At 39.8% G+C, this 27,023-nt stretch overlaps 2 protein-coding genes across 6 annotated transcripts in view; one reads left to right on the forward strand and one right to left on the reverse strand.

Moving 5' to 3' along the window:
• Window positions 1–20,455, forward strand: part of KMT2E (lysine methyltransferase 2E (inactive)) — a 65,814-nt gene extending 45,359 nt beyond the window's left edge. The window contains 14 exon segments of the mRNA XM_049814194.1: window positions 1,241–1,339; window positions 3,200–3,364; window positions 4,367–4,675; window positions 8,312–8,566; window positions 8,746–8,890; window positions 9,646–9,899; window positions 10,048–10,104; window positions 11,666–12,229; window positions 15,152–15,453; window positions 17,407–17,495; window positions 17,597–17,713; window positions 17,872–17,963; window positions 18,823–19,395; window positions 19,397–20,455. Of these exon segments, the coding sequence (XP_049670151.1) occupies window positions 1,241–1,339; window positions 3,200–3,364; window positions 4,367–4,675; window positions 8,312–8,566; window positions 8,746–8,890; window positions 9,646–9,899; window positions 10,048–10,104; window positions 11,666–12,229; window positions 15,152–15,453; window positions 17,407–17,495; window positions 17,597–17,713; window positions 17,872–17,963; window positions 18,823–19,395; window positions 19,397–20,332 (3,957 nt within the window). The 3' untranslated portion in view covers window positions 20,333–20,455.
• A 2,638-nt stretch (window positions 20,456–23,093) lies between these two features.
• Window positions 23,094–27,023, reverse strand: part of SRPK2 (SRSF protein kinase 2) — a 148,413-nt gene continuing 144,483 nt past the window's right edge. For all 5 annotated transcript variants that reach the window (XM_049814198.1, XM_049814199.1, XM_049814195.1 and 2 more), the window contains one exon: window positions 23,094–24,749. In XM_049814198.1, the coding sequence (XP_049670155.1) occupies window positions 24,565–24,749 (185 nt within the window). In that variant the 3' untranslated portion in view covers window positions 23,094–24,564. The remainder of the gene's footprint in view (window positions 24,750–27,023) is intronic.

Here is a 27,023-nt window from a genome sequence, read left to right on the forward strand (position 1 = left end):
AAATGATTAAATTGTTCTGGGGCTTTAGTAGCTAAATAGCTTAAAACTGCTTGGAAGACCAGAAGGCATGACATGTGACTGTTAAAAATTATGATCTCCAGAGAGGCAACATTTAGACTTTCTCATCTTAAGTCATTTTTCTTTTTGGTTTTGTGTTTTGGGTTGGTTTGTTTGTTAGTTTTGTTTTTAACAAGTGATAACTGGTATTTGGAACCTTCTCCTGAGCTTTTAGTGTAATATACAGTGCTTATATAGAACAGTCACAGGAGAACTAGCATTGTTTTTCAAAACTGAACTTAAAACAGTAGGATTTGTGAGAATAAAGCTGTTAAAACATATATCTAAATATAGAAGCCAGTCAATTAATAGCTTTTTTCCTGGGGTGAGAGATATAATGCTAAGGTAAAGAAAACATATGGGAAAATGTAAATGTACTTTTAAGACAAATGTTAAAAAAACTTTGTCTAGTCCTTTATGTAGAAGTGAAATTGCATATAGTACTAGTGAACACTTAACTCTTTTCAAAGTTACTGTTTCATGGTTGGGGGCTTTTTGTTTGGCGGGGGGGTGTTGTGTGGTGGGGGTTCTTTCTGTTTGTTTTCTCAAAACAGAAAACCATTATTAGCCAACTCTTGTGTTTCCTTATGGTATGGCACTGTCATTAGATTCTATAGTGAGAGTTTAAATGGAAAATGTGACTTTAATAGAATACACTTTTGGGCTGAGAAGAACATCTATGTAATTGTTAACATCTCCTTTGACACTCATTCTATTTCACTAAAACTAATGCTTTTTTGTTGTTGTCGTTTGGGGTTTTTTAATGGGTGTGTGATGTAAAGCTCCTAATTCTTTAACCAATTATAAAGAGTGGCTAGATCAGTGGTCAGTGTTAGTGCCCAAAAGTTTCTGCTGGTTTGGAAGTTTAATTCTGTTTTGGTTTTTTTTTGTTGTTGGTGGGGTGAGGGAGTGTGGATGGAACCCCAGAATTTAAGATCAATATGCTAAAGAAAAAAGATGCAGATGTGTCTAAGCTCAGAATAGAAAAGATCTAGTCCAGTGATCATATTTACAGGTTTGTACACAGGTACAAGTGGATATTAGGATTTTTTACATATTTGTCTTGATTTATTGGCTTAGTTAGTTTTGATGTAGTGATCTGAGGATTCTTAGTTCTGTGTAACTTTTCCCTAGTTTGAAAGAGTAGTAGAGTTTCTCTAAAACACTCATTTCCATCTTTCAGGAGCCAGATTTTATTGATGATATAGAAGAAAAAACTCCCATTAGCAATGAAGTAGAAATGGAATCAGAGGAGCAGATTGCAGAAAGGAAAAGGAAGATGGTAAGTTGGGAAGCAAGTAGCTGCCTAAAGTTGTCACTAAGGCTTAGTGATGTCTGTTCTTCCCATGCTAATTGCTGCCTTTTTGTAGGCTTGTAGGCTCTGAGTACATGTGATGTCAGATCCTTACATGAACTTCAACTTAAAATGCAAGGCTTGCTATTTGAGAGCATTTCATCTAGCTTGATCATTGCTTTCTGACAAAAACCTGCTTTTATCTTCAAATGTATATAATTTTTTATTGCTTTCAAAAAAAGACACTGTAGAAGTCATCAGGTTTTTACTTTCTTCACTCTTTATTATTGCTTGTTATTTCTAATGGCCATTTTTATAGATAGTACTAGGAGTCAGGATTTTTGCCTAATTATTTTTTTGAGTTCCCAACTTGTAGAGGCTCAGAAATCCTAATTTTTAGAGGTTGGTAGAACAGTGTTATGAAAACTGGCATTTCAAAATGTGCTTTTTTGTTAGGCATTCAGAATGTGAGATACTTGAAATTACTAGTTAAATCAAAATCTTGGCCAAGTTGTGTAATGAAATACTAATATTTGTAACTTTCATTTTATTGTTTGTGCTCACAGAACTTCTGATAAGTGGAGTTCAAGGTAGCACCAAAACTGTCTGCATTTGCCCAGACCTTAAAAAAAAGGGGGGGGGGGAGGGGGAGTGGAGTATACTTTCCTTTTGGTCAGCGTTTCCTACAACTCTGTCATTAGCAAAATTGATGAAACTTGTGTTTATTGGACATCAGAAAGCAAAATCTGCTCAAGTAAAATGTATATTTTAATAGGAAATCTGAAGAATGACAGCGTGAGTTCTAATATTAACATACAACAGTGTCTTGTGATGCTTTTGAGAAATGATTCTCATCAAACACTGTTAGATGTATTGGTAGAGCATGTACTGGCTTTGCAGGTTGGGGGGCGCGTTTTAGATTTATATTTTTCCTAAAGCAGTGCTCTCTGTGAAACTTAGTTACAGCAGAGTTGCTATAGTAGTTAAAGATGTAATTATTACTCTAGCTCCATTCTGAGGATTGCAAATAACTGCAAGTTGGTCTGTATTTTACCAAGCAGGGGCAAGTTCAGTGGCAAAACAGAATTGGGTTCCTCATTTGCTCATATGAGCAATATATTTGCAGGTATTCTTTTCTTGATATAAACACATCGTTGCTATCAATGCACTGTTGAGCTCCAGGCATTTAGTTAAAAAAAGTAATAGAAGCCTTCAATTCTCCCACCTCTATATTGTCTTAAGCAGAGTTCTGTCCAGATGAAGGGATCTGCCTCTGTACAGCACTAGGACCTGAATTATGGATAGACAGAAAATCTAGCTTCTGTGTGATCTAATGTTACCTTATTTTGAAATAGTGATTCTTGGATGTTGATTGTATGTTTTGATGTAGTTTGTGACACTTGGAAAATTGGGTCAGAGGCTAATGGAGCTTTCTGGTTTTGTTTCATACATGTATTAGGTTTTTTATATCTTTCTGGTCATTAGTGTTTCATTGTTTTTAAATACTATGCAAGTAAGTGGGTCAGAGCTATGTATTCTTTTTATGCTTCTAGGCCAGTGATTTACTAGTAAATCACTATTTTTAGCAAGTTCTTAAATCCAAAGCAGGACTCTCTTCTTGTTTGTCAGGGTTGGTATGAATGCAAGCCTTTCTTCAGAAGTCTGTAATAATTGCAGTCGTTGTAACATCCCCCTTTCCTGTGAGCTTCTGCTGAAATTGATCTCCATGTCAACATACACTGAACATGTTCCGAAGTACTTGGAAAAAAAAAAAGTATTTACTTAAGTATTTACATATGCGAAAGATTGTGACTGAAACTTGATCATGATTATTATTAAATCCATCAGACAAGAGAAGAACGGAAAATGGAAGCTATCCTGCAAGCTTTTGCCAGACTAGAAAAAAGAGAAAAAAGAAGAGAACAGGCTTTGGAAAGAATCAGCACAGCAAAAACTGAGGTTAAATCAGAATGCAAGGAAGCACAGATTCTCAATGATGCTGAATTTATTCAGGTAGTTAACCTGGAACTTTATTTTAAAGCTGGCTTTTAACATGGCACATTTTATCGATTGGGATGTCAAGCTGCACTTTAAGATGTATGAACATTTTTTTTTTTTCCTCTGAACTGGAATATATTTGACCAAAATCCATATTGTTCTTTGACATTATATTATGTTAGCTCCTGATTTATTTTTTCAAGAAAATATGTGTAGAATTTGTTTATGAGGAATTTCAGTTACATGAGTTTATGCAAATGTGCAAACACACACCAGCTGTATTATTCAGTCTCTCTTCAAAGTTCAGGATAAGGAGGTGTTTACCGATGCTGACTTCAGCCACAGGAGGTGGCTTTTCTTAGGCACCCTCTATAACCAGTGGAAAACAACTTGCTGCTTCAGTGGGTTATTCAGGAACAGATTATAATCCCTTCTTTTCTTTTAAAGGAAAGGATTTATTAAGGCATAGTTTGTTCTGAGTTCTTTCAGATGATACTTAATATTTCATAAACAATTTTTTACTCTATTGTTGCTGGATGCTAGTATGCTTCTTGCCTTGCAAATATTCCTACAGATTCTCAGTTCAGGTTGTTTCCCTGGATAATTTTTGTTAGCATGCTGTTAAGTACCTTTTGTGACAATGCTAAACACTTAGTAAACTATACATTATAAAAAGAATATTGGACTGAAAGGCATCATGATGTAAGCAGCTGATTTCTAGCTTATGTATGAATGAATGTGGCATGGCACTTACACAAATCTGTGGTGATCTGACCAGTGACTGGTGTGTGTAAATATTCTGCCAATGATACAGCAGGTGCTTGGGAGAAGAATACAGGAAGTCTTGTAGTTTGCCTTGAAGAAGCATAGAAATATTATCTCTGAAGTATTTTAGTTCTAACAACAAAAATGAGATAGAGGCTTTTTAGACCTGTAAAGGAAGGGGGAACTGACATTCTGTTGTAAGAAATATACTTGTGTGTGGGATCTGTTTACTAGACTTTTCTTTTGTACCAGGAACCAGCAAAAGAAGAAACTGCCACCAAGCCTACCCCAGCTAAAGTTAATAGAGCTAAGCAGAGAAAAAGCTTCTCACGGAGTAGAACTCACATTGGACAACAACGTAGACGACACAGAACTGTCAGCATGTGTTCAGACATCCAGCCATCTTCTCCTGACGTGGAAGTAACTTCACAGCATAATGAAACTGAGAATGCTGCACTGGTAGCTGAGCCAGAAACAGAAACTGTTGTTACAGAAATGGTTACTGAAACAGAAGCTCCAGCACTTAATAAATGCCCTACTAAGTATCCTAAAACAAAGAAGGTATGTCTGTTAAGGGATGGGGAGAAGAGTATGGCCTTTAACTGAGTCTGAAGAAAAAAATCATAGACTGCTGCGTCAGTATGCAACTATGTAGAGTTTTTAAAAAATGTTGGCTCATTTCTTTAAAAATCACCATTATATAGCCACTCGCTGGTAATAAATCAAGAGATTAAAAAGGGTATGTATAATATCCATTGGTAGAAGTTATTTTGGATTTTAAGTGACTATCTTTCAGAACAATTTTGGAACAAATGTTTTCTCAGGGAAGTACTTTCTAAGTAGGCTGAAATAATAACCAAAACATAATTAAAGCTGTTAATTTAAAAGGAAAAAAAAGGAAATAAAAGTTGCCTTTCCTTCCTTTGTTCATCATATGCTTTAGAAGGTATTTTAATGGTAGCAAACAGAATACCTGAAAGGAAATCATTAACTTCCAGTATTTTTGAGATGTCTGTTCTGAAGTGAATGGATTTAAGACTCAAAATTTATGTGCGTGTTTGGAGGGGAGATGCTTTACTTCCTTTAGTACTTTGTTTTTAAATTTTTTATTGGACTCCATTGGAAAAGGCTTGAAGAAATGCCACAATGTTTAAAGACACTTGAAAAAAATCTTAAATCTGCAAGTGTGAGTAAATCAGTAAAATTTTCTGCTTTAAAATTCTACAGACTGCATTAAAAAGTGACTTTTTTTCAGTGTGCTTTGCAAGTTCTGAAAATTTTATGTAGTGGAGGGGAAGGGAGAGGAAGTTACAGGTTGAAACTTTTGTCAAATTGAACAATAACAATTTCAAGGTGGTTTTATCTTAAACCCCCTATCATGGTTAACCCCAGCCACCAACTAAGCACCATGCAGCTGCTCGCTCACTCCCCCGCCCCTCAGTGGGGTGGGAGAGAGAATGGGGGCAGGGGGAAGTAAAACTCATGGCTTGAGATAAGAACAGTTTAATAGGACAGAAAGGAAGAAAATAACGATAATAATAATAAAATGACGATAATAATAATAAAATGACAATAATAATAAAAGAATTGGAATGTACAAAACAAGTGATGCACAGTGCAGTTGCTTACCACTTGCTGACAGATACCCAGTTAGTTCCCAAGCAATGATCCACCCCAGCCTAAGTCCCCCCAGTTCATATACTGGACATGACATCACATGGTATGGAGTACCCTTTTGGCCAGTTTGGGTCAGCTGCCCTGGCTGTGTCCCCTCCCAACTTATTGTGCCCCTTGTGGTTTAACCCCAGCCAGCAACTATGCACCATGCAGCTGCTCACTAACTTCACCCACCCCCCCACCCCACCCCCGTGGGATGGCAAACAAAATTGGGAAAAGTAAAACTTGTAGGTTGAGATAAGAGTGGTTTAATAGAACAGAAAAGAAGAAACTAATAATGATAACACTGATAAAATGACAATAGTAATAAAAGGATTGGATTTTACAAATTATGTACAATGCAATTGCTCACCACCTGCAGACCGATGCCCAGTTAGTCCCTGAGGGGCGATCCCCCCTGCACCCACTCTCCCCAGTTTATATACTAGACATGATGTCACATGGTATGGAATATCCCTTCAGCCAGTTTGGGTCAGCTGTCTTGGCTGTGTCCCCTCCCAACTTCTTGTGCCCCTCCAGCCTTGTTGGCTGGGCATCAGAAGCTGAAAAATCCTTGAATTTAGTCTAAACATTACTTAGCAACACATACTTAACTCAAAAACATAGCACTATAGCAGTTACTAAGAAGACAATTAACCCTTATCCCAGCTGAAACCAGGACACCCCTCCAGCCTTCTTGTTGGCTGGACATGAGAAGCTGAAAAATCCTTGACTTAGTGTAAACTCTGCTTAGCAATAACTGAAAATATAAGCATGTTATCAACAGTCTTATCATACTAAATCCAAAACATAACACTATACCAGCTACTTGGCGTGGTTTAAACCCAGCCAGCAACTAAGCATCATGCAGCCGGTCACTCACTCCCCCTCTATGCAGTGGGATGGGGGAGGGAATCGGAGAAAAAAAGTAATACTCATGGGTTGAGATAGGAACAATTTAATAGAACAGAAAAGAAGATACTAATAATGAAAATAGTAACACTAATAAAATGACAATAGTAATAATAAAAGGACTGGAATATGCTAGTGATGCACAGTGCAATTGCTTACCACCTGCTGACCGACACCCAGTTAGTCCCTGAGCAGTGATTTCCCCCCCACACCCACTCCCCCCCAGTTTATATATACTAGATGTGATGTCACATGGTATGGAATATCCCTTTGGCCAGTTTGGGTCAGCTGTCCTGGCTGTGTCACCTCCCAACTGCTTGTGCCCCTCCAGTCTTCTTGGTGGCTGGGCATGAGAGGCTGAAAAAATCCTTGACTTTTGACTAAATGTTACTTAGCAACAACTGAAAACTTCAGTGTATTATCAACATTCTTCTCATACCAAACTCAACATAGCACTGTACTAGCTACTAGGAAGACAATTAACTCTATCCAGCTGAAACCAGGGCAGTAATAGAAAGAAAATTAACTCTGTCCCAGCCGAAACCAGGACACCCCCAAACATACGTCTTTTTTTTTCCCCAAAAGGCACCAGAGTCATCCTGAAAAACTGCTTATTGCATCACTATTAAATTCTTGTCAGAGGGCAGACTAGAATCTGTCTTCCTTTTTTGCATGTTGTATGCAAAAAGAAGGAAGATGTCCGAGAAGTCTGAATTTTACTGCATTTTTTTGCGGTTTCATTGTCTTAAGGATAAATGTCTGTGAAATGTCTCGTGTTGTACCCAGTGTGTACCGTATATGAGGAGAAAGTCCTGCTTTAAAAACGAATTGATAAATATAAATAGGTTTGTAAAAGACAAGCAGTTTAAAAGTAAATTTATTCTTATAATCTATGTTAAAGCCTTGATATCATATTAATATTTAATGTGTTAATTTGGATGTCTTTAACTTTGTTGAACCATTGTAAAATTCAGGAGGCTAGTTTATCTGTTAATAGAAACTAAAATCTACTGGCACGTTTTTCAAAAACACTGAACTAGCTAGGAGAGAATACCCTTTTTTGACAAGTGTGCCTTAGTAAAGGTGTTGTAATTTAATAAACTACAATAGTGAAGAATGTTCAAGGCATCTGCCTGACATGTTGACAGAAGTCTAGTCCTGACAGTATGGAAATCTGATGAGAAATTTACTTAATTTTGTTCTATTAATGTTACACTGTTTCCCCTCAGTTTAGGAGCTCGGGCACAAGTTTAAAATTTGTCTTGAAATTCTGTTCGTAAATTCACATAAAAAGTACAGGTTATCTGGGCACTTTTATAGCACGTTCAGTGAGAATTAAATAAAAAGAGAACTAAATGTTAGTTACAAAAGAAAATCCAACCTCAAAAAGCAAAACCCCCAAAACTTTGTTATATAGAGCAAATGTATACTGATTCCTTCTGCTGTCCCCATTATTTCACTAAAACTATCCTCATTCTTGCCCTGTGTATTCTTAAACTTGCAGCCTGGAAGCTAGCTGTTTTCTGGTTTGTGTAACAGTTGACTAGGTGGATAATTAGACTAAAAAAATTCTAAAAGCCACTGATAAAAGCACTCAAACCACTAATTTTTTTCTCTCTCTCTGTTTAGCACTTGGTCAGTGAATGGTTAAGTGAAAAGAGTGATAAAACAGGGAAGCCTACAGACAGTCTATCAGAAAGGCCTCTACGCATAACTACTGACCCTGAAGTTCTGGCTACTCAACTGAATTCTTTACCAGGTCTCACTTACAGTCCACATGTATATTCAACTCCAAAGCACTATATTCGTTTTACTTCACCATTCCTTTCAGAAAAGAGGAGGAAAAAAGAACCTGTGGAAAACATTACTGGCTCTTGTAAGAAGGTAATGCTTCCCTTCATTATGGTTCCCCATACTGTATTAATTAAAAAATAAGTCTTTATTTGCTAGCACGAATTCAGGCAGAAAAAAGCTGCTTGGCAAACCAATTGTCATGTGTAACATGTTTTGAAATGTTTATCATTAAACTGTGAAGTCACTGATTTGAACTTGGTTTATTACAGCGATGGTTGAAGCAGGCTTTGGAAGAAGAAAATTCAACAATGATTGATAGATTTAATTCACCATCACAAGAAAGATCTAGAAGTCCAGCCATCAATGGTGAAAATAAAAGTCCTTTATTACTGAATGACAGCTGTTCCTTAACAGGTGAAGCTTTTACTAATAACAGTACAGAAGAGCGACGTCGAAGTAGTTTAAATGTGGAGGACCATGTTTTTTTGAAGTGATCAGTTAATGAAAATTCCAGGGGTATTTCCACTGTTTCCTGGTACTTTCTTCGAAAGAAATGCTTAGTTGCATAGTGGTTGGGATTTTTTCCCCTTTTAATGCATAATTGATACTAGATAAGTAACCACTATGTCTCATAGAGTTTAACAGTCAACAAAAGACTAATGTTTTTGACTATTAGTATTAAGAGGTTCGATTATAAATTCTTCTTCCATGCTGTTCTATATATTCAGAACTCTTTAAATTTAGTGGGCTTCTGTTGCACACAGGAGAAAAGCTGTGTAATCTTGTAGGCCTAATACAAAATGGGAACATACTAAAAACTAAACACACTTCTGTAAGGATATGTTGTGCATCAGATGATTCGTGTGTATAGTCCTGAACTTGGAATTTCCCCTTTAGCTGAACAGTCTTAAAAATGCGTAGAAGTTGACTTTCCCTTTTCTGGAAACACAGACAGTTCTTCCCATCATGGGAGCACACAAATTTCAGTTACTGATGCATCTGTAGGCTGTTAAGAGTTCATTTTTCGGAAAGCCTGCCCTTTAAGAGATTTTTGTAATCTTACTGTTGTTTTTTTTAATGTGGAGTTCATAATTTCATTACATCAAGTACTTAAACAACTGTAAGTAATGATCTAGATCTTATAGCTTTTTTCTAATTTTAACACACAGATCTAACCACACCACTAAAAAAACGAAGACTGTATCAGCTGTTGGAGTCTGCATTCTCAGAAACCTCTACACCTACTCCTTCTCCGTATGCCACACCAACTCATGCTGACATCACTGCCTCCGAGCCATCATTGTTTGCTACACCTCCGAGGGTAAAAACAGAAGATGAAGCTTGTAGAAATGGTTACAAACCCATATATTCACCAGTTACTCCTGTAACTCCATGTATACATGGAAATACCATGCACTTTGAGGTGAGATTTACAGTGAATTTCAGTGTGTTCAGAGAATGTTTAGACTTTCTGGTGTAAATCGGTATTTGTACTCCTGCTACAAGGAGGTGTTCTATATTTCTTCAGGCTAAAAAAGAAGTTGACTTGCAATTTCTTCTCCTTTATTTAGAATATTTCCTCACCTGACAGTTCCCCAGAAGTAAAAAGGCGAGCTTACAGTCAAGAGGTAAGGATATTTGCCAAAAACTGCAAATGGTATCTTGATTTCACCTGTATGGCTGCATGGTTCTTAGTAAAGGCTTTTCACCTGCCATTGCAAGTTTCCTGGAATGTAAAGGGTAACTTCCCTACAGGTTTTATTTGTTTAGTCCTGTATATTTCTACTTTACCTATTTCATTTTCCACTTTAAATTGGTTTCTCTCTCCTCTTCTTCTGTATCACTTAAAAATCCTTCCTGATGGCTGTCATAAAAAGGAGTAACTACTGCAATTTATAGAGAAGAACAGAAAAACAACGCTTGTGCTTTTCAGGCTGTAGTTAGATTTAAATTAACATTTCTTGTTGTTACCAGCATCTCTCAATTGTTTTTGTTGAGCCTAATTATGCTCAGAGTGAGAGAGCAGAGCAGAAGGGCAATAAATGGGTTTGCGTGGATTAGGTTGGGAGCAGCAGGTGCCATTGGATTGTGCTGGCTGCTCCCTGCCAGGGGGGATGAAGTGTCCAGCTGTGGGCTGAGGCAGCAGTTGGGCTGCTGGCGGGCAGCCCGGCTCTGAAATGCAAGAACTTCCACAGGGACCCTCTGCCCTGCACTGGGCAGTGAGGAAATGTTCCACAGTGAGGTGGGGCTTGAATTCTGCTGGTAACTACACGGTTTGCGCGAAGGTGTTGAACTGTAAACTTACTGGCACCTAAAAGGATTTGGTAGAATTAAGTAACAATAAAAAGACTTAGCAGGTTGTACTTAATAATGGAGACTTTCACTTCTGGCAAGTCATGCAAGTGAATGATCCAAATACTCTCCCCTGGGAGTTGAACACATACATGTGTATGTTTTTAGGTCAAAATCTTAACAAATGTTGAAACACAATTTTTTCATACAATCATAGCTGTCCACTGAATTTAACAATTACTTCTAAACTATTGTAATTTAATAATTTAATGCTTACCTGACTTGAGAAGAGGGGTTTTACTTAGGAACTTTAGCTTTTTACTTTTTAATACAAATATTTTAAAAAGGGTTCATGAAAACCTTAAAACACATTGGTTTAGAAAAGCTACTTCCAGCTAGGAAGTACATACATGCTAGGTTTTTCATGGTTAATAGAGTTTTAAGATGTACAAAGAAGTTTATATAACTTAAGAAATTCCCCCCCCCCTCCTCCCTACAGAATACTGGTTTTAATACTGTTTCAAAATTCAAAAGTGTCTCAGAAAAGCTCCCCCCCCCTCCCCTTTTATGTTGAATTGAAGTTAAGTGCTTTGTAACTTCCTGGCCAGGGATTTGCTCTCATCGAAGCTCCTCCCCTTCCTCTGCCAGTCATAAATAAAACCGGGTATTTAAAGTTTATTTTGACTTTGGTTAATGTGCATTTTATTAAAATGCTTTTACCTAACACATAGCAATAGTAGAAATCAGTGTCTGGCTGTAGAACTGGTTCTTAAAAATAGATAAATTCATCATAGTCGAAGGCCTTTTAATGCCACTTAAAGGTACAACTGAATGTCAGAACAGTTGTAGTTTTGTTGGAGTGTGGAAAAAGAGTTGATATGCTTTTTCTTCGTGCAGGGATATGACAGAGCATCGATTCTAGCACTGAATTCTTTCAGAAATTCCAACCTGACAGAAATGGGCCTGCAAGAAATAAAGACTATTGGATATTCCAGTCCAAGGAATAGGACTGATGTCACACGGCAGTGCACTGGAGAAATGGAATCTGTGTCAGACCTCCAGCTGGGACTCGAAGTAATTGAGCAAAGTGCACTGCATAAAAACCTGGAAGCCCCCACACATGATAGGACTGATTCAAACAGCCAATTAGAAACTGCTCATTGTGGACGGGGCACAATTTATTCTTCCTGGGTAAAAAGTCCCGACAGGACAGGTGTAAATTTCTCAATGAATTCTAATTTAAGGGACTTGACCCCTTCACATCAGTTGGAGGTAGGAGGTGGATTCAGAATAAGCGAGTCAAAGTGCCTGATTCAAGACGATGCTAGAGGCATGTTCATGGAAGCATCTGTTTTTTGTACTTCAGAAGATGGAATTGCATCTGGCTTTGGAAGGACTGTCAATAACGACAACTTGATGGATGGAAATTGCACACCCCAGAATCCTCCACAAAAGAAAAAGGTTATAATTTTAAGAATCATTTGGTCTGTCTTGCATAGTCTGCTAATGATATTTCTATAACAGAAAGAACCATAATATAATAAAAAACAACTGGTGGCTCATCTTCAGATACTACAATGTAGTAGAGATTATTCAGGGGAGATAATGAAGACCAAAGAGTAAAGCTGCATACACCCATTAGTGAATTTATTTTTTCGAAGTAATAGATACAAATTCACTTTTAATTCATATGAGTCTTAAATTAATTGCTCTATAAGCAGTTGCTTTTCAGGTTTGAAAATGGTTGCTTATGCCACCAATTATTACAATATTCTGTTATACTACTAGCATAGAGCTAATATACTGTGAACATTTGTTATGAATTACTGTAAGAAATTGCACTAACAGATTTATGATACTGAGACTTTAAAATTCAGATTTTTATATACTTAAGGTATCTTGGTTTCACTGTTAGAACTACACAGAAATCCTCAGTTCCAAGAAATCTTTTTCTTGGCTTAATTTCTTTCTTTATAAAACACTGTGTTTGGAAAAACAAGCACAATCTAAATTTGCTACTCTCATTAAACAGTTTTTGTAGGTAAGTTGTGTGGTCATGGGCAACTTGAACCAGAATTGGAAGTTCTTCTGCATAAGTATCTTTGCACTTTACTGTCAGGTTAGACTCCCTTTTGCTCCTTGCAGAAAGGATGACTAATATGGAAGGCAGTAGTCTCCAATGCAACAGCTTGCCAGTTCTGTCTCATAGCAGACTAGTAATCTTTCTTGTTTGAAAGATGTGATTTATTTTCTTTATGGAAGTAATGATCGGGGCCAGGGGGAATATTCTGTGTATGTACATGCATGCACAATGGGGTTTTGGTTTTTTTGGTCCTATTACACCCCCCTGTATGCGCCTCCTCCCCTGTGTTCTTGGGGCATGCTGCTAGGGAGTGCTCATGATTCTTCCTTCAGAAGTTTTCCATCAGAACTGGATTTTTGTTTACTTTGCTTCAAACCAGAGGCATAACTGAAGCAAGTTGGTAGGATCTCTGTTCTTACCTGCTCCTGACACTGAAAATTTTGTGGATCCCATGTGTGTTTCTGTAGCCCTGCTGTTTTGGCAAACAGCCAAAATTTCTGTAGCTTCACATTCTTCTTTGAAGGTTAAATTAATTTCTTTTCAAATCCCATCAACACTTAGTTCTTCAGTAACCCTCCCCCTTTCTGTTGTTGACAAGAATTCTTCCAGATTGTTACTGCTGAGGGCTTATGCTACACTAATACCCAAATGAAAAAAGGTGTGGCTTCCTCCTGACCTCTCTCACAGGATTCCTGTCTAAAAGTCTCAGTTTGAAGAAACAGCCAAAGAAAATTGTACCCCTGAAAGAATAGGGTTTAGGCTTTCTAAATGCAACTTTTTACAGTGTAAAAAGGGGAGGGGGGCGGGAATCTCACCTAAGGAGAACATGAAAATTCAGGAACTTTGTAGGAGAGTAATAGAAGCCTTTCCCTAGGCTCACATAAGACATGAATGTCCTTATGCAGTTGTTAAGGAGTTTTTTCCATATTTCAACATTTCTGTAAGCATTTGCTCCTCTACTTTTTGTCACCATTGTACAAGTTCATCCCATTTCAATACAGTCCTGTACGTAGTGGCCACACTGCATAGATTTCATCCATTCTTAACATTTAAGATTTCTTTAAAGCAATATTCTTCAAGGGATCCCAGTCATGTGATATGGAAATAACAAATTCTTAACCTAAACTTTCTTTTATGAAAGTTATTTTTAATTGTTCTTACCCTGACATATAGATGAGTCTTTATTGGATAGATCTGTTTGAAAGCAAGCAAAAAAACCCCCAACCCCAGGACTGCAAACAAAGCAAGCTGCCCTGTTTTTTCACTCTGTGTAGAAATAGATGTCTGCTTTTATCGAGGACTAAGCCAGTTAAATGTGAATTTTTTTTCACTATTGCACTTTAGTTTCATATTTTGGATACTGTATGGTTTGGAGTAGGTTGTTGATAACTAGAATAAAAAAGATTTAAAGACATTAAATGTTATTTCCACCAAACTATTGTCATTACTGAATAAAGTAGGTCTGAAGATCAGCACTTCAGCTTTCTGCTCCAAATACTGAAGATACATAGTGAGAACACATGAAAATATATTTTTCTCACTTGTGGTAACTTACTAAACATTTAAACTGTTTTCTGTTCTATGGAAGCTTCTGTGTAGTGATTATATTGAGTATATATTTTTATATATAAAGTAGCAAACCACATTTCCCTTCATGTGTCATTGGTCTTGGTAATAAACTTTACTTGAAACTTAGCTTTAAAATATGTTCTTAATCAGTCTCTTAGAGTGCAGTAAAGACAGAAATTCAAAATAAACTGGGAAAAGAATTGAAGTTGGGAATTCTGTATGTTAAGAAAAATGTATGAAGAGCTTAGAGAATCCTTCAATATATGCAGTAGAGTTGAAGCAGAAGCGTGGTGGGTTTTTCATGTGAGTCTGAGAGCAGGATGTGACAACTCTTAAAATTAGCTTTACTGTATCAGTATAGTCTTACTAATGCTGCAGTTCCAGGAGAAACTGTGAAGTCCCTTGCAGCTTCAACCAACAGTATGACTTGAGCAGTGAACCTTTTGCTGATATTCTGCTTCTTCTCTGAGGAAGAAAGCATACTTCCTTCTCTTGGCAGAAGCTTTTTTTTAACATAATCATCCTCACAGTCGTTAGTAGCTCAGTACTCTCTAAATTCACTGCAGATGTGGTGAAACATCTTCAATTAATCTATCCCCATTTTCTTTTAGAACCAAGTAAATGGTATGTCTTACTGAAAGAATACATTTAATTGAAACTGTGAGAAAGGAAACAAGTAAACTTCCCTTCTAATGTTTCATGTGTTTTTTTGTTTCTTTTTTTGTTCTTAGGTATCCTTACTAGAATACCGTAAGAGACAACGAGAAGCTAGAAAAAGTGGCTCAAAGACAGAAAACTTCCCCCTGGTTACTGTATCTCCTCATGCTGCTGGTGGAGGAAATACAAGTAGTAACAATGGTGCTAATGATGGGTATAACAACAGTGGTGAAAATGGGGAGCAAACTGATAACGCTGCAAGCCTGCCTTTACCACTGCCAGCTACTGTTTATAATGCAGCTCCAGAAGACATTGGCAACAACTGTGCAATTAAGGAATCTTCTTCCAGTGAGAAGAATGAACCTGAAGTTCAGTGGTAAGCCACAAAACTAGAGGACTAAAGTGCTGGAGAATTATTTAATTAATTCTAAGTCTTTTCTATTTGAAATCTAGTTTTCATTGATAAGGGTGCAGTTGCAGATTACTGATTGGAAGCCCTTCTTTCAGAATAGTGAAGAGCTGTTTTACCACTTTCCTCAGAAATATAGCAGATACCTCATAAAGATTAGAATATTTATCTGTAAGATACTGGTTAATTTATTGTCATTCTGCTTTGCTTTTTTATTTTCTAAGAGCAAACCAGGTATTGGTTTGAGCAGAACAGGTTGCCTAGTTCTGTAGATTATAAAAGTGTGTAGGTAAAGCACAGTTGTAAATCTGTAGAAAATGGCATTGTTGAGTAGGCGTGCTCCCTCCACCATTGCACAGGTTGGGCTGTGTGTGTTTGCCAAGGTGTGTGGAGGAGAGAGCAGCAGTACAATGGAGGGGATGCTGTAATGGCTGTGAGAGATTTGAGTCTGATTCTCAGCATGGCCTTGGGTCTGCACTCATGTCCTTGTAGCAGCCCACTGCTTCGTCTGTGGGTGGAAGAGAGTATTTTCCATCTTAAATCTCAAAACATTTTCAAAAGTACCGTAGGGAAGAAGTGTGGAACAGAATAATCTGTATTGATCAGCAAAAGCTTCTAGAAGGCTTTAGGAAAGTCTGTTTTTCAGTGATCTGGCTGGAATGTGTTTGCGGTGTTTGCTGTTGCTTAAGTGCAATTTGCAGGGCTGCATGCAGTCTCCCTTAACAGTTCCTTCTGCTCAGGTAGAGAGCATGTGGTGATACTTGCATCGTTGTTTATGATCATTAAATGGTTCCCCTGTGTGCAGACCATACGCTCTGTTAGATGCCATGCCAGATACTCCCAACAACCAAAAATCCTGGGGAGGGGGATGAGATAGAATGACTTCAGTCTGTATAAATGTTGCACAATGTTTTCCACTGCAGTTTTGGTAGCCTTCCGGTAGATGGTCAACTGTGGTGATGCTGTCTCCAAAGTGTTACTAGCACAAAATAAACCCGGCAGCTGTGTTTTATGCTGTAGTGAAGGCCCAATAGTGTTGGGGATGAACATGGGCTGAGGAGTTGAACATCCTTCTGCTCAGATGCCCCAGCTGTTCCAGAATAAAAGGGTTTTGTAGAGCCAATTGAAGGGAGAATGTAAGTGCAGTCTTCAAAGTTTCACTGAAAAGGGGCTGTAAGTTCACTATACAGAAACCAGTTATTATATTGTAAGCCAAGAATGTGGAGACAGGCTAAACAGGCAAGAATTTATTAGTTAGTTTTTGCAGTAATCCTGGAGACAGCACCAAAATGTCTTCTAATACAACAGTATTGTAGAATAATACTGTATATTCTTGCCTGAATGAAAAATTGAGTTTTGTACAGTGCTGTCATTTATGTTCTTCTTGATCAGGTTGTGATTATCAGATGTAATTGATTATAAGAGAGAAGATACGACTGTGGCTTCATACCCACTATCTGGCAAGTTAAATGTAGAAGCTTAAACAGAGATAGAGTTGTAGTTGTGCAGTACTTAAAACTATGGATCCACTATGAAAGAGCAAATTCTTTAAAAAAAAAAAAAAAAAGGGTATTTCCAGCTTTGGAAGAAAACAGTTTTCTACAGATGGAGAATATGAAGCAGCACCTGCAACCTTTATTTTTTGAAGTGTAGTTTTTGACTTTTCAACCAACCACAGATGTTTCCACATTAAGAGGAATTGTTAGTTCTTGTAATATAACAAGACTGCAGGAAATTGGTATATTTAAAGTGAGAGAAAATAGATACAAAATACTTAACAAGTCACATTCCTTATGTGCAACCAGTTATTTGGCTCTTGCACGCATGGTAAAAGTTCTGTGACACAGTATTTGCATATGCATTGTCCTAAACTTGGGGGAGTACATCCTCTCAAATTTAAAATGTGCTTCTCTCGTGCAGGACTGCATCAACCTCAGTGGAACAAGTGAGAGAACGAAGTTATCAGAGAGCTTTACTTCTCAGTGATCATAGGAAAGACAAGGACAGTGGTGAGTTGATTTATCATGTTGAAGGTAGATAAATCTAACCAGTTCCCCCATGGTAGACCGTAATTATTCTAATATTATGTTTGGGTCTGCTTCATCTGTAGGGGGAGAATCACCTTGTAGCCCATGCTCACCGTCTCATGTTCAGTCTCCACCTTCATCTCATTCAAATCTCATTTCCCAGTTGCAGCTTAAGGTCCCTTTCACTGAATTTATGGAAGGTCAGTAAGCAGATGACCTTGTATGACACTTGACGTATTGAATAGTCTCTTACAACAACTTTAATAGCTCTTTTAAAGTCAAATATAAAGTGCTTAGCAATCTTTGCAAAAGACTTGATTTTCCCATTTTTGTATTTGTTTCTGCTTTATGTTTGTAGAACCTGATCCTGAAAATCCAGAGCCTACTTCTGAATGTCCGTCCCCAGATCCTTCACAAAAGACTTGCAAGAGTCCGTCAAAAGCAAGCAAGGTAATGCACAGTGTATGCAGGTGCCTATGTGTTTGCACGCGTGTGTCTTGTATAATATGCATATGAATATGTACATACATCTCTGATTCATCTTAAAAAAAGTTAATCTCATGATTTACTACTTAGGTTACATACATACATGTTTATCCATCTGTGTAATAATTCAACATAAGTGAACATTTGTAAGAATATTTGTGGTAGTCCATACACACAAAAAACTTGGTTTATCTTCTCTCAGTAGCTGTACCTATTTATATATTATCTCACATTCTCTAGACACAGAAGATATTCTATTAGTGGATTCAGTATCACTGCAGTTCTGCAGGGTGAATTCTGAAAAACTGGCATGCCAGAGTTTGGCACTGTTTGTCAGTAGAGGCACTGATACAGAGAAGGACATGGAACAGCTGCCTGTACAGTGTTAGATGAAGTAATTCAGGGTGGAATGTTTAGTCTGCTGGCACTATGCCAGTTTTAAAATGTTAATTCACTCCCAAAACTGCTTTATTTTTGTAAATGCTCTGTCTGAAATTTTATTTCTTTCAGACTCGGGAATCTAAAACTTCAACAGATAACAGATTCTGACCAACCTGATGGATCATATTTCTGTTACTACTTTAAAATACACTTGCTCATCTTTGAAGAGTGATTGATAAATACTTGCTAAAAATAGTGTCTTCCTAAGTTTAAGCTTTCTGTTGTTGCTGTTTTTCTTATACCAAATATATATCCTGTGACTCAACACTTTTTTTCACCATCAGGGGAGAGAACAATATTCTGAGAAGTTCTTTTCATTCTAATGCACGCATAGTCGAGTATTTTGAAAGTTTCGCACTGACTGACTATCTTTTCATTCTAGCCTTCTTCACCGAGTCCTGTAGCTTCAACGCAGTTGCTTGGGAAAACACCCACAAAACCAGATTCGCACTGGGAAACGGCAGCTAGTGCACCTGAGGCCGAATGTGCGAATCATCCAAAATCTGAGCTGCAGCAGAAACAGCTGACAAACAACATCCAAGCACTTTCAAAAAATCATCCATCTCAATCGCATCTGCGCAGTTCTGCTGAGCAACTTTCACAGAAGTTGCCTTCCGCACCTTTGAAGCTGCATTGCCCCCCTTCGCCTCACGTAGAAAATCCTCCCAAGTCCTCCACGCCTCACGCGCCTGTGCAGCACGGTTACCTTTCACCAAAGCCTCACTCGCAGCAGCTGGGATCTCCATACAGACCTCATCATCCACAGTCACCTCAAGTTGGAACGCCCCAGAGGGAAACGCACCGAAACTTCTATCCGGCAGCACCGACCCTTCAGCCCGGTAATCAGCAGCAGGCCAGCGGACCCCTGTTCACTCAGACAACTTCAGGACAATCTTCAGCTTCTTACAGCCAGTTTAACCAACAAAATTTGAACAGCAATGCACCACCTCCCCCACCCCCCCCCACCCCCTTCTTCTACTTACTATCAAAGCCAGCAGCCCTCTGGAAACTTTCAGAGTTACAGTCAGCTGAAGGGCAGCATACCCCAACAGACTGTGTTTTCATCTGGACCAAACCAAGCACTTCCTGGCACCGCGGGTCAGCCAACGGTGCCGGGACACCATGTAACTGCAGGGCATTTTCTGCCGTCTCAGAACCCCAGTATTCATCACCAGGCGTCCGCGTCTGCTGCTCCACCTCCTCCTCCCCCACCACCTGCTCCGGGACCTCACCTTGTACAGCAGCAAAGTACTCATCAGCAGCACTCTGTAGCACACGTCGTCGGTCCGGTTCATGCCGTGGCAGTAGCTCCTGGATCGCACATTCATTCTCAAGCTGCTGGTCACCATTTGCCACCGCCACCTCCGCCACCAGGTCCTCTCCCGCACCACCAACCTCCCCATCCTTCGACCGGACACCAAGGTTTGCAAGCACAACACCAGCATGTTGTAAACTCGGCACCACCCCCGCCTCCACCCCCACCTGCCAACGTTATCGGCTCGGGCCATCACCCAGCATCAGCACAAGGGTTACACCACCCCTCTCATCAAGGACCTCCCCATTTTCCTTCAAACGCTCACACGAGTGTGTCCTCCTATTCCCCACAAGCCCCGCATCACACGACGCTAGGACCTGGACCTCAACATCAGCCTGCTGGAACAGGACCTCATTGCCCGCTCCCTGGTCAGGGTCCTCACATCCAACCTCAAGGACCAAACAGTATCGCAACACCCACCGCGTCGGGGTTCTGCCCTCACCCTGGCTCTGTCACCCTTCCCCACGGAGTGCAAGGGCCGCAGCAGGCGTCGCCAGTGCCTGGACAGATCCCCATTCACAGAGCACAGGTGCCGCCCACTTTTCAGAACAATTACCATGGTTCAGGGTGGCATTAAAATGGATCCCTCTAATTCTAAACATTTTTAAAATGTTCTGTAATATAAACTGTGTATATTTCATATGTACCTGTTCAAGGTACTTTTTAAAGCTTGTACATGATACTTTGTATAAAAGCAAACACCAGTGCTCTTTCATTGTATTCTTTCCATTTTTTTGCTTTTTAAAATTCCTGAAAATGTGCTGTTAAGCCAGTATTAGGTATTTCTTTTTATTTGTAAGTGAACATTCCAGCTGTTTTTTCTGGCAGTAGGTTTGATGCTGCATAATCTTTAAAATTTTATTGTTGCAGTTAAATTCATTTAGTGAATGTTTTCTATATTACTTTTATACATATGTAATTAAGTAAGTACACAGGCTAAGTGATGGCACTAACAATTTTTTTTTTTCCCCATTTTCTTCTGTCAACAGTTCTTTGTGTGCATAGAGATAGAAAACAATGCAATACAAATTTTTATAGTTTTGGTGTGGACATGGCATTTTGTTTCATCAGTTCTTTGCAGAAATTGTAATTTAATGTATAGACTGTTTCTAATGTCTCTGACGAGTGCTGTAAATACTGTATTTCTTTTGCTTGTAAAATTGCTTAAAGCTTCTTTCATTTGATATAGTATTGTATATAATAAGTCTCTTTTGCAAAAAAAAAAAGTGTGATCTTTGTGAAAGTAGTACAGTATATGATCTTTAATTTTTTTTTTAATATACTGTCACCTTGCAGCACTGGTTGGGCATTTTAATTCATGTTAATAAATCACAATTATGTCAGTTTTAACTACTTGTCCTGAAAGGGTGGTATGTCTTCAGGGAAGTGGCCTCAAGCATGTAAAACAAACACCCTGCCCCCGTCAGCCTGAGGCTGTTCACATCCCTGCAGGTTTCAGCTGCAGCTCCCCTGCTGCAGCACAGAGATGTGGAACTGGCTGTAGGAGGGGGGGTGTTTCCCTGCTGGGTCTAGAGGTGAGGAAAGATTGCTCCAAGGACAGCAGGATCTTGCATCAGTTTATGGATAGGTTAAGGGGGTAGTGATGAGTCACGCAGTACTAGCATACCAGCACTGCTGTGTGCCAAAGCTGTTACCTGACCTGTTAATTCTGACCTCTGTTACAGACCACCTCCGCACCTGCAGCCTGCAGCACATTCCCCTTTTCCCCCTCTAGCAGATCTGCAGGGCCTGGGGACCAAAGCCTTGTCACACTTTCCAGACCATTTAAAAATAAGCTAAACTACTTCCAATGCAGCCTTTCTCATCACTTCCCACCCTGCCCTGCAGCACTTCCCCTTCATCAAAGGTGGCCCAAGTGAGTGGTGCTACAACAGGGTATGGAATGTTGCCAAGTGTGTAGTGTTTTGTTTTTTTTTTTTTTTTTTAAGGAGGTCGTTTATTCCTGCTGCTGAACAGCAGCAGCAGTTATAACAGTGCTGTGTTGCACTGGCCAGGTGCAATAGTTAGTCCATAACTTACACCTCAGTAGTGACTGCTCTAAATTCTGCTCCTGAACAGGCCTGTCTGTGCCCCATGGCTCCACCTCAGAACCAGAGAAGAAAAGCAGTGTGCAAGGAAGCCTGATGTGGAAGAGGATGGGAAGCAGCTGTTCCTACTCACTGAGAAAAGGCGGTAATTCTTTTTAACATGTAGAAAAAATTGGCACTACTTCAAATTCTAATTTGCCTCTAATTAAAGATTTTATTAGAATAGTACTTTCCTAGACAGCTACTGGCTATGGAAAACGTGCTTTGTATGGAGTACACTAGGTTTTGCACTAGCACAGAGTGGAACCATGGGCTTAGGCCATCAACAAGAGCAAGAAAACCCAACCCGTGCTCTGTGACTGCTCAGACACCAGTTTTGAAAAAACCTGCATCACCCTCTACAGCCCAAAGTTCAAATCTGGTTTTCCTGACCCCCTTCCATCCCTCTATGAAGTAGGTCATTACATAGGTACAACAGAGCATAAAACACACGCTGTAGGGGGATGAGGTCTCGGAGCAGCATAAGGAGCTGAGACTCTGGGTCACAGAACGGGACCTGTACCGTGCGAGGCTCCCCCCATTCCCTTGTATCGCCACGGCCAAGCAACGGGCGCTGAACGGATACTCACCTTGCTAGGTTTGCACTTGAACCAGTGTTTCGTTCAAGTGCTGGTCTCCTCTGTACTCAGGAACAAGCTTCCAATTAGTTGAAGCAATTAGGCACTAAGACTAGTTAGGCCAGGTGTGAAGCCGAACATAATTTTTACCTCTTGCTCTGGAGTCCAGTGTGGCATCGTCCTTCTCGCCAGCCTCGTCCATGGGGCCGTGAAAAGCTGTTCCCGTCTGAGGTGCTCAGGGCCTGGAGGGTGAAGGCTGAAACCCAGCTGGTGGCAGGGCCTCAGCAGGTGGGTGAGTTTCTCCGGACCGCTACATGTGTGTCATGCTCTGGTGGCTTTGCAGTTTCTATTTGGAGGAGTGGCTGCACCAGCCTATTGGGGATGGGGTAATCACTTGCTTGTTTACAGTAGTTAAACACCTTGCACGAAATCCTCTTTTTTGGGGGGTTTGTCATGTTTCACCTAGCAACCACTTCCACACAGCCTCTCATGCCACATTACCCTTCAGGATGCTCCAATTTACACCAGGTGACATACTTTATAAATTAACACAGAAAGCTGCCTGTCCCTTTGGCCAGGCTAAATCAGCCCCCCTGCCCACCACCACAGCACAGACCTCTAGCAAACAAACGGTTAGAATCATGGCTAGCAAAGATTCCAATGACCAGCACACTGTCTGAAAAAACAAAACACTTTAATTAGACAACTGCAAGCACCTCAAACAACTGGTTATTGTTACAGCATGGGGCTATCTTCTCACAATCTAGTTATTGCAAAGGCATGTGAATAAGTTTCATATGGACAAAGTCAAGAAAAAAGTGGCACCGTAGTTACATGAAGATCAGAAGTAAGCTTACATTCATCCCACTGACTTCTAAAAGAGGCCAAAACACACCTCCGTACTGTACATTCTAAAATCTGTATTGCCTATAAGCTTCAGCCTATGCAGCTTTTTTTTTCCTAGGAAACACGTAATTGTTGCGTGCAACTTACAACAGGTAATCGTATGTCTAGTTATGGGAAAGAATAAAGCTAGTGCAATTTGTTTTAGAAACATGTAAAGCTATGAATGGAATGAGCATGATCTTGCTTCTTGGATTATTTGACCCACTGCACTGTAAATATCTGCAGCTATATCCTTCCTTAACTGATGCCAAGCACACACTTTTATTATAAAAGATCAGTAATTCTACACAGAGAGTGGTTCTCATGCTCGACTTTTAATTTTTTTTTTTTTTCTTAAGGTATAGTACAACTTACAGTGCTTATAAAAAGGCAACACCATATGGTACCATGTCTTCACTATCACATTGTAAGGGAAATTGCTATTTTTCTTCTCTTAAAAGCACTTAAAATAGGCAAAAGTTCTAAAAGGGAGTGCTAAATGATAATGCATACTTTATTAGAAAGAAGTCTAGCCTTCCTTTAAAGTGCCGTTTGGGGAATGAAATCCTGTAAACCAGAGCCACTTTGTTTAAAATCCAATGAACGGGAACTGCTACAGAATAGAAAGTTTACACAATTCCTTAAAGCAGTTTAAAGTCCACTACATGCAATTGGTTTGCTATAAAGCTCTCTAAAACTTAGTCGCTTTACTCTGAAGTTGAGTCCCCAGTCCCATATTTAAATGGCAATAAACATTTACAGGGTGCATTTACATACACTATAATACAAGAATGACGTCCCTTTGCCGGAAGATAAAATTGTACAATTCCTCGCCGTAACTCAGTTCTGACTTGATAGATTTCTTACGCTTGTAAATTATATAATATGCATCAGCTAAAATATTTTTTTTTTTCATAAATAGTTACAAAACTTGCCAAAACACATGGGGGGAAGTTTCCTTTGTTCAAAAATCTGACATCTGAATGCCACACAACACAAGAAACAATGCTTAAAGACACGTTAAGTGTTTTCTGAAGAAAGTGGGTGAGTAAACTACTAGCCGAAGACAAAAAGACTACCCTTCCCCAAGAACACAGTGCACAAAAAGCAAAATGTCAAACAGTACCTCAAGCAAAATAAAGGTCTGAGGATTGAAGCCAGCTCACGTGTGATCCTGCTAAAGAATTTGTGACAGTCACCATTTAGGTCCGATGCATTGGAAAGTGGTTGCTGGCTTTTTTTACAGCTGGGAGATTCTGCTAAGAATTCAGCCACGGATGCCTAAGGCATTCTCCAGCTGAAGCACGTTTCTCTGGGACCATTTCTAGCATGGGGATCAGGAAATCTGTAAACTGTGCAGCATCTTCATGAGGCCAACCATACTTCTCCACAAGCACATCAAAAAGACTCCAAGGTTTCAGCTTGGTAATGTGTCGGAGTTCTCCTGGAAACAGAAATATTACTAGCATTAGAAAAATACCTCGTTATCCCTGCTAGCGACTAATCCCTGTTTCGTTTTTCTCCCACTCTGCATTCACAGCACCTTGACCAGGCTGAGAATCATTATTTAGGAAGGGCAGCACATTGCAAGCTTGCTCGAGGTCCTCAAAGGAGACGAGTATGTCCGATGTCAAAACCAAGAAATCATACCTACAGCAAACGGTATGTCACACCTGGACTCCACTGTATGCATAATTTCTGATTTTTCCTGCTGCCTTCATTCTGCCTCCTCCATACCAAGGCACTCATTCACACGCATGCTCATGCCATGGGCAAAGAACACCACAGGCCTTTCCTTCTTATCAGCCAACGAACCCAAATTTTACAAAAACCGCTCCAATTCTAGGAGGTCGCGGCAACACAAGTCCGTGCCTCACTGTGGCATTTGCTACAATGCAGCAGAGCAGCGAGTCATTCCCAGGCACGCACAGAGGTTTGGCACTCGGAGATTCTGCTCCATCTCCCAACAGCTCCAAGAGGCTTGGTCTGAATCCTTCCTGAGAAGGCAGCACCTGCTGCTGCCGACATCTGCTTCAACCAACCACCAACACAAACAGTAGCAGCAGCTGCAAGATTTGAGTTCCATCAAAGAAAGGGCATACGGCCAACCTGGCAACGCGTTTCAGACCAAAACAAACGAAGGAGGCGAGAGCCCTTCTGCCATTCAAACCAGCAATATTATCCAGATCTATCCACAGGTCATCTGGCATGATAGGGAAGAAAAGACTCTTCTGGCTGTTCCCACCCTCCTCCGTTGCCATCTCCCTTCTTCCCAGGCAAGTATCTGAGCCAGACAGTCTCCATGTGACGCTACAAAAAGCGCTCGAGAGGCGCCTGTGGTGATTCTGCGATGTCCCCCGAGCTGCTGAGGAAGGTGATGGGTTCTCACTCAATACTGGAAGCTGAACATGACTCACCCATAGCTTCACAAGCACGCTACACCCACCCTCCAGTATGGCTGCATGCAGGCCATACTATTTTTAAGCAAAGTGGCTTGGCAACTTGATTGTTGTCCCTGGCTGTAATCTACTGCTGATAAAATGCCATCAGACATCAGTGTGCAGGTCTGAGCTTCTGTACACCCCTGTGGCTACAGAGTTCCAGGGCAGAACAAACCCGTGTCTTCAGAGTGCCCTGAGAGTCTGGGCATCTGAATGCAAGAGATTAGAACTGCCACAGGAAGGTTCTAGGCAGGGGGCAACACTTGAAAAAGCAGCTAAGTGCTACCAGAAAGACCCAAAAAGAGCAAGTGTGTAAACGGTCAATCACTTGCAAAAGAAGAAGAGACCTGCTGGTAATAGGAATTGAAGACGTACTGCCCACCGGTGGCCCACTGTCCTTCCATCTCAGAGGGTAGGAGGAGTTCCGAGACAGAGACGAATGAAAGCAGAGGGGGTGCCGGTTTATGTCTGCACATTTACAGTACAAGCACGTCTCATCAGTACCCACAAATCAAACAAAAAAGGGCTCTGCTTTGGGCCCATACTGTCTGTATGAAAGGACAGCAGCACATCTTGGAGAAGTGTATTTATTTCCAGGCTTACTCCCAGCCCTTTAAAATCTTTGTGCAACTCTGAAATTTAACTGCTGAAAAATCTTACCCTTTTGAAGGTTTCCTAAAGTGTGTATTGGTGACTACTAACAAGAACAGGTAGCAAACTATCTAATAGAACACATAAACTCAAATATTGCCGAACAGTGATAGAAAATAGTGACTTGTTAGTGACTGCAGGCAAAAAAAAAGGCTAACAACAAAAAAAAAAAAAAAAAACAAAACAAAAAAAAAAAAAAAACAGGCTGTGTCCTTCTCTTCTCCGGTTTACAGCATTCATTGTAAGAACTGCCATAGTAATTTGACCAAACTAGACTAGCTTTGGGAGAGTCTGTGTTTCCATACAGCACTGTCTTCACCTTTGTATTCAAATTAAACCGTTTTAGGCATCTTTCCTCCCTCAAATTGTATAAAGTAACATTGCAAGACGAGTCTCCTGGTGTCACTGTGGAAGGTGAGTTCATACTGTCTGAATACTCCTTATTTTGTAAAGTGGAAGCTCAACTTGAAATACCCAAGCGAAGACCAGCACACCCTGTGCAGCACAATATTTTCTATGGTGTTTTTCTGCTGAGGAACTTTTAGCACTAAGGGCTTAAGTTTCCCACAAGAAGATGGGATACAGTAAAAATAAGGGGGGGAGGGGCAAGAATTAAACTAGGGCTT

The sequence above is a fragment of the Accipiter gentilis genome, chromosome 11, assembly GCF_929443795.1.
Source record: "Accipiter gentilis chromosome 11, bAccGen1.1, whole genome shotgun sequence".
Classification (NCBI taxonomy): domain Eukaryota; kingdom Metazoa; phylum Chordata; class Aves; order Accipitriformes; family Accipitridae; genus Astur; species Astur gentilis.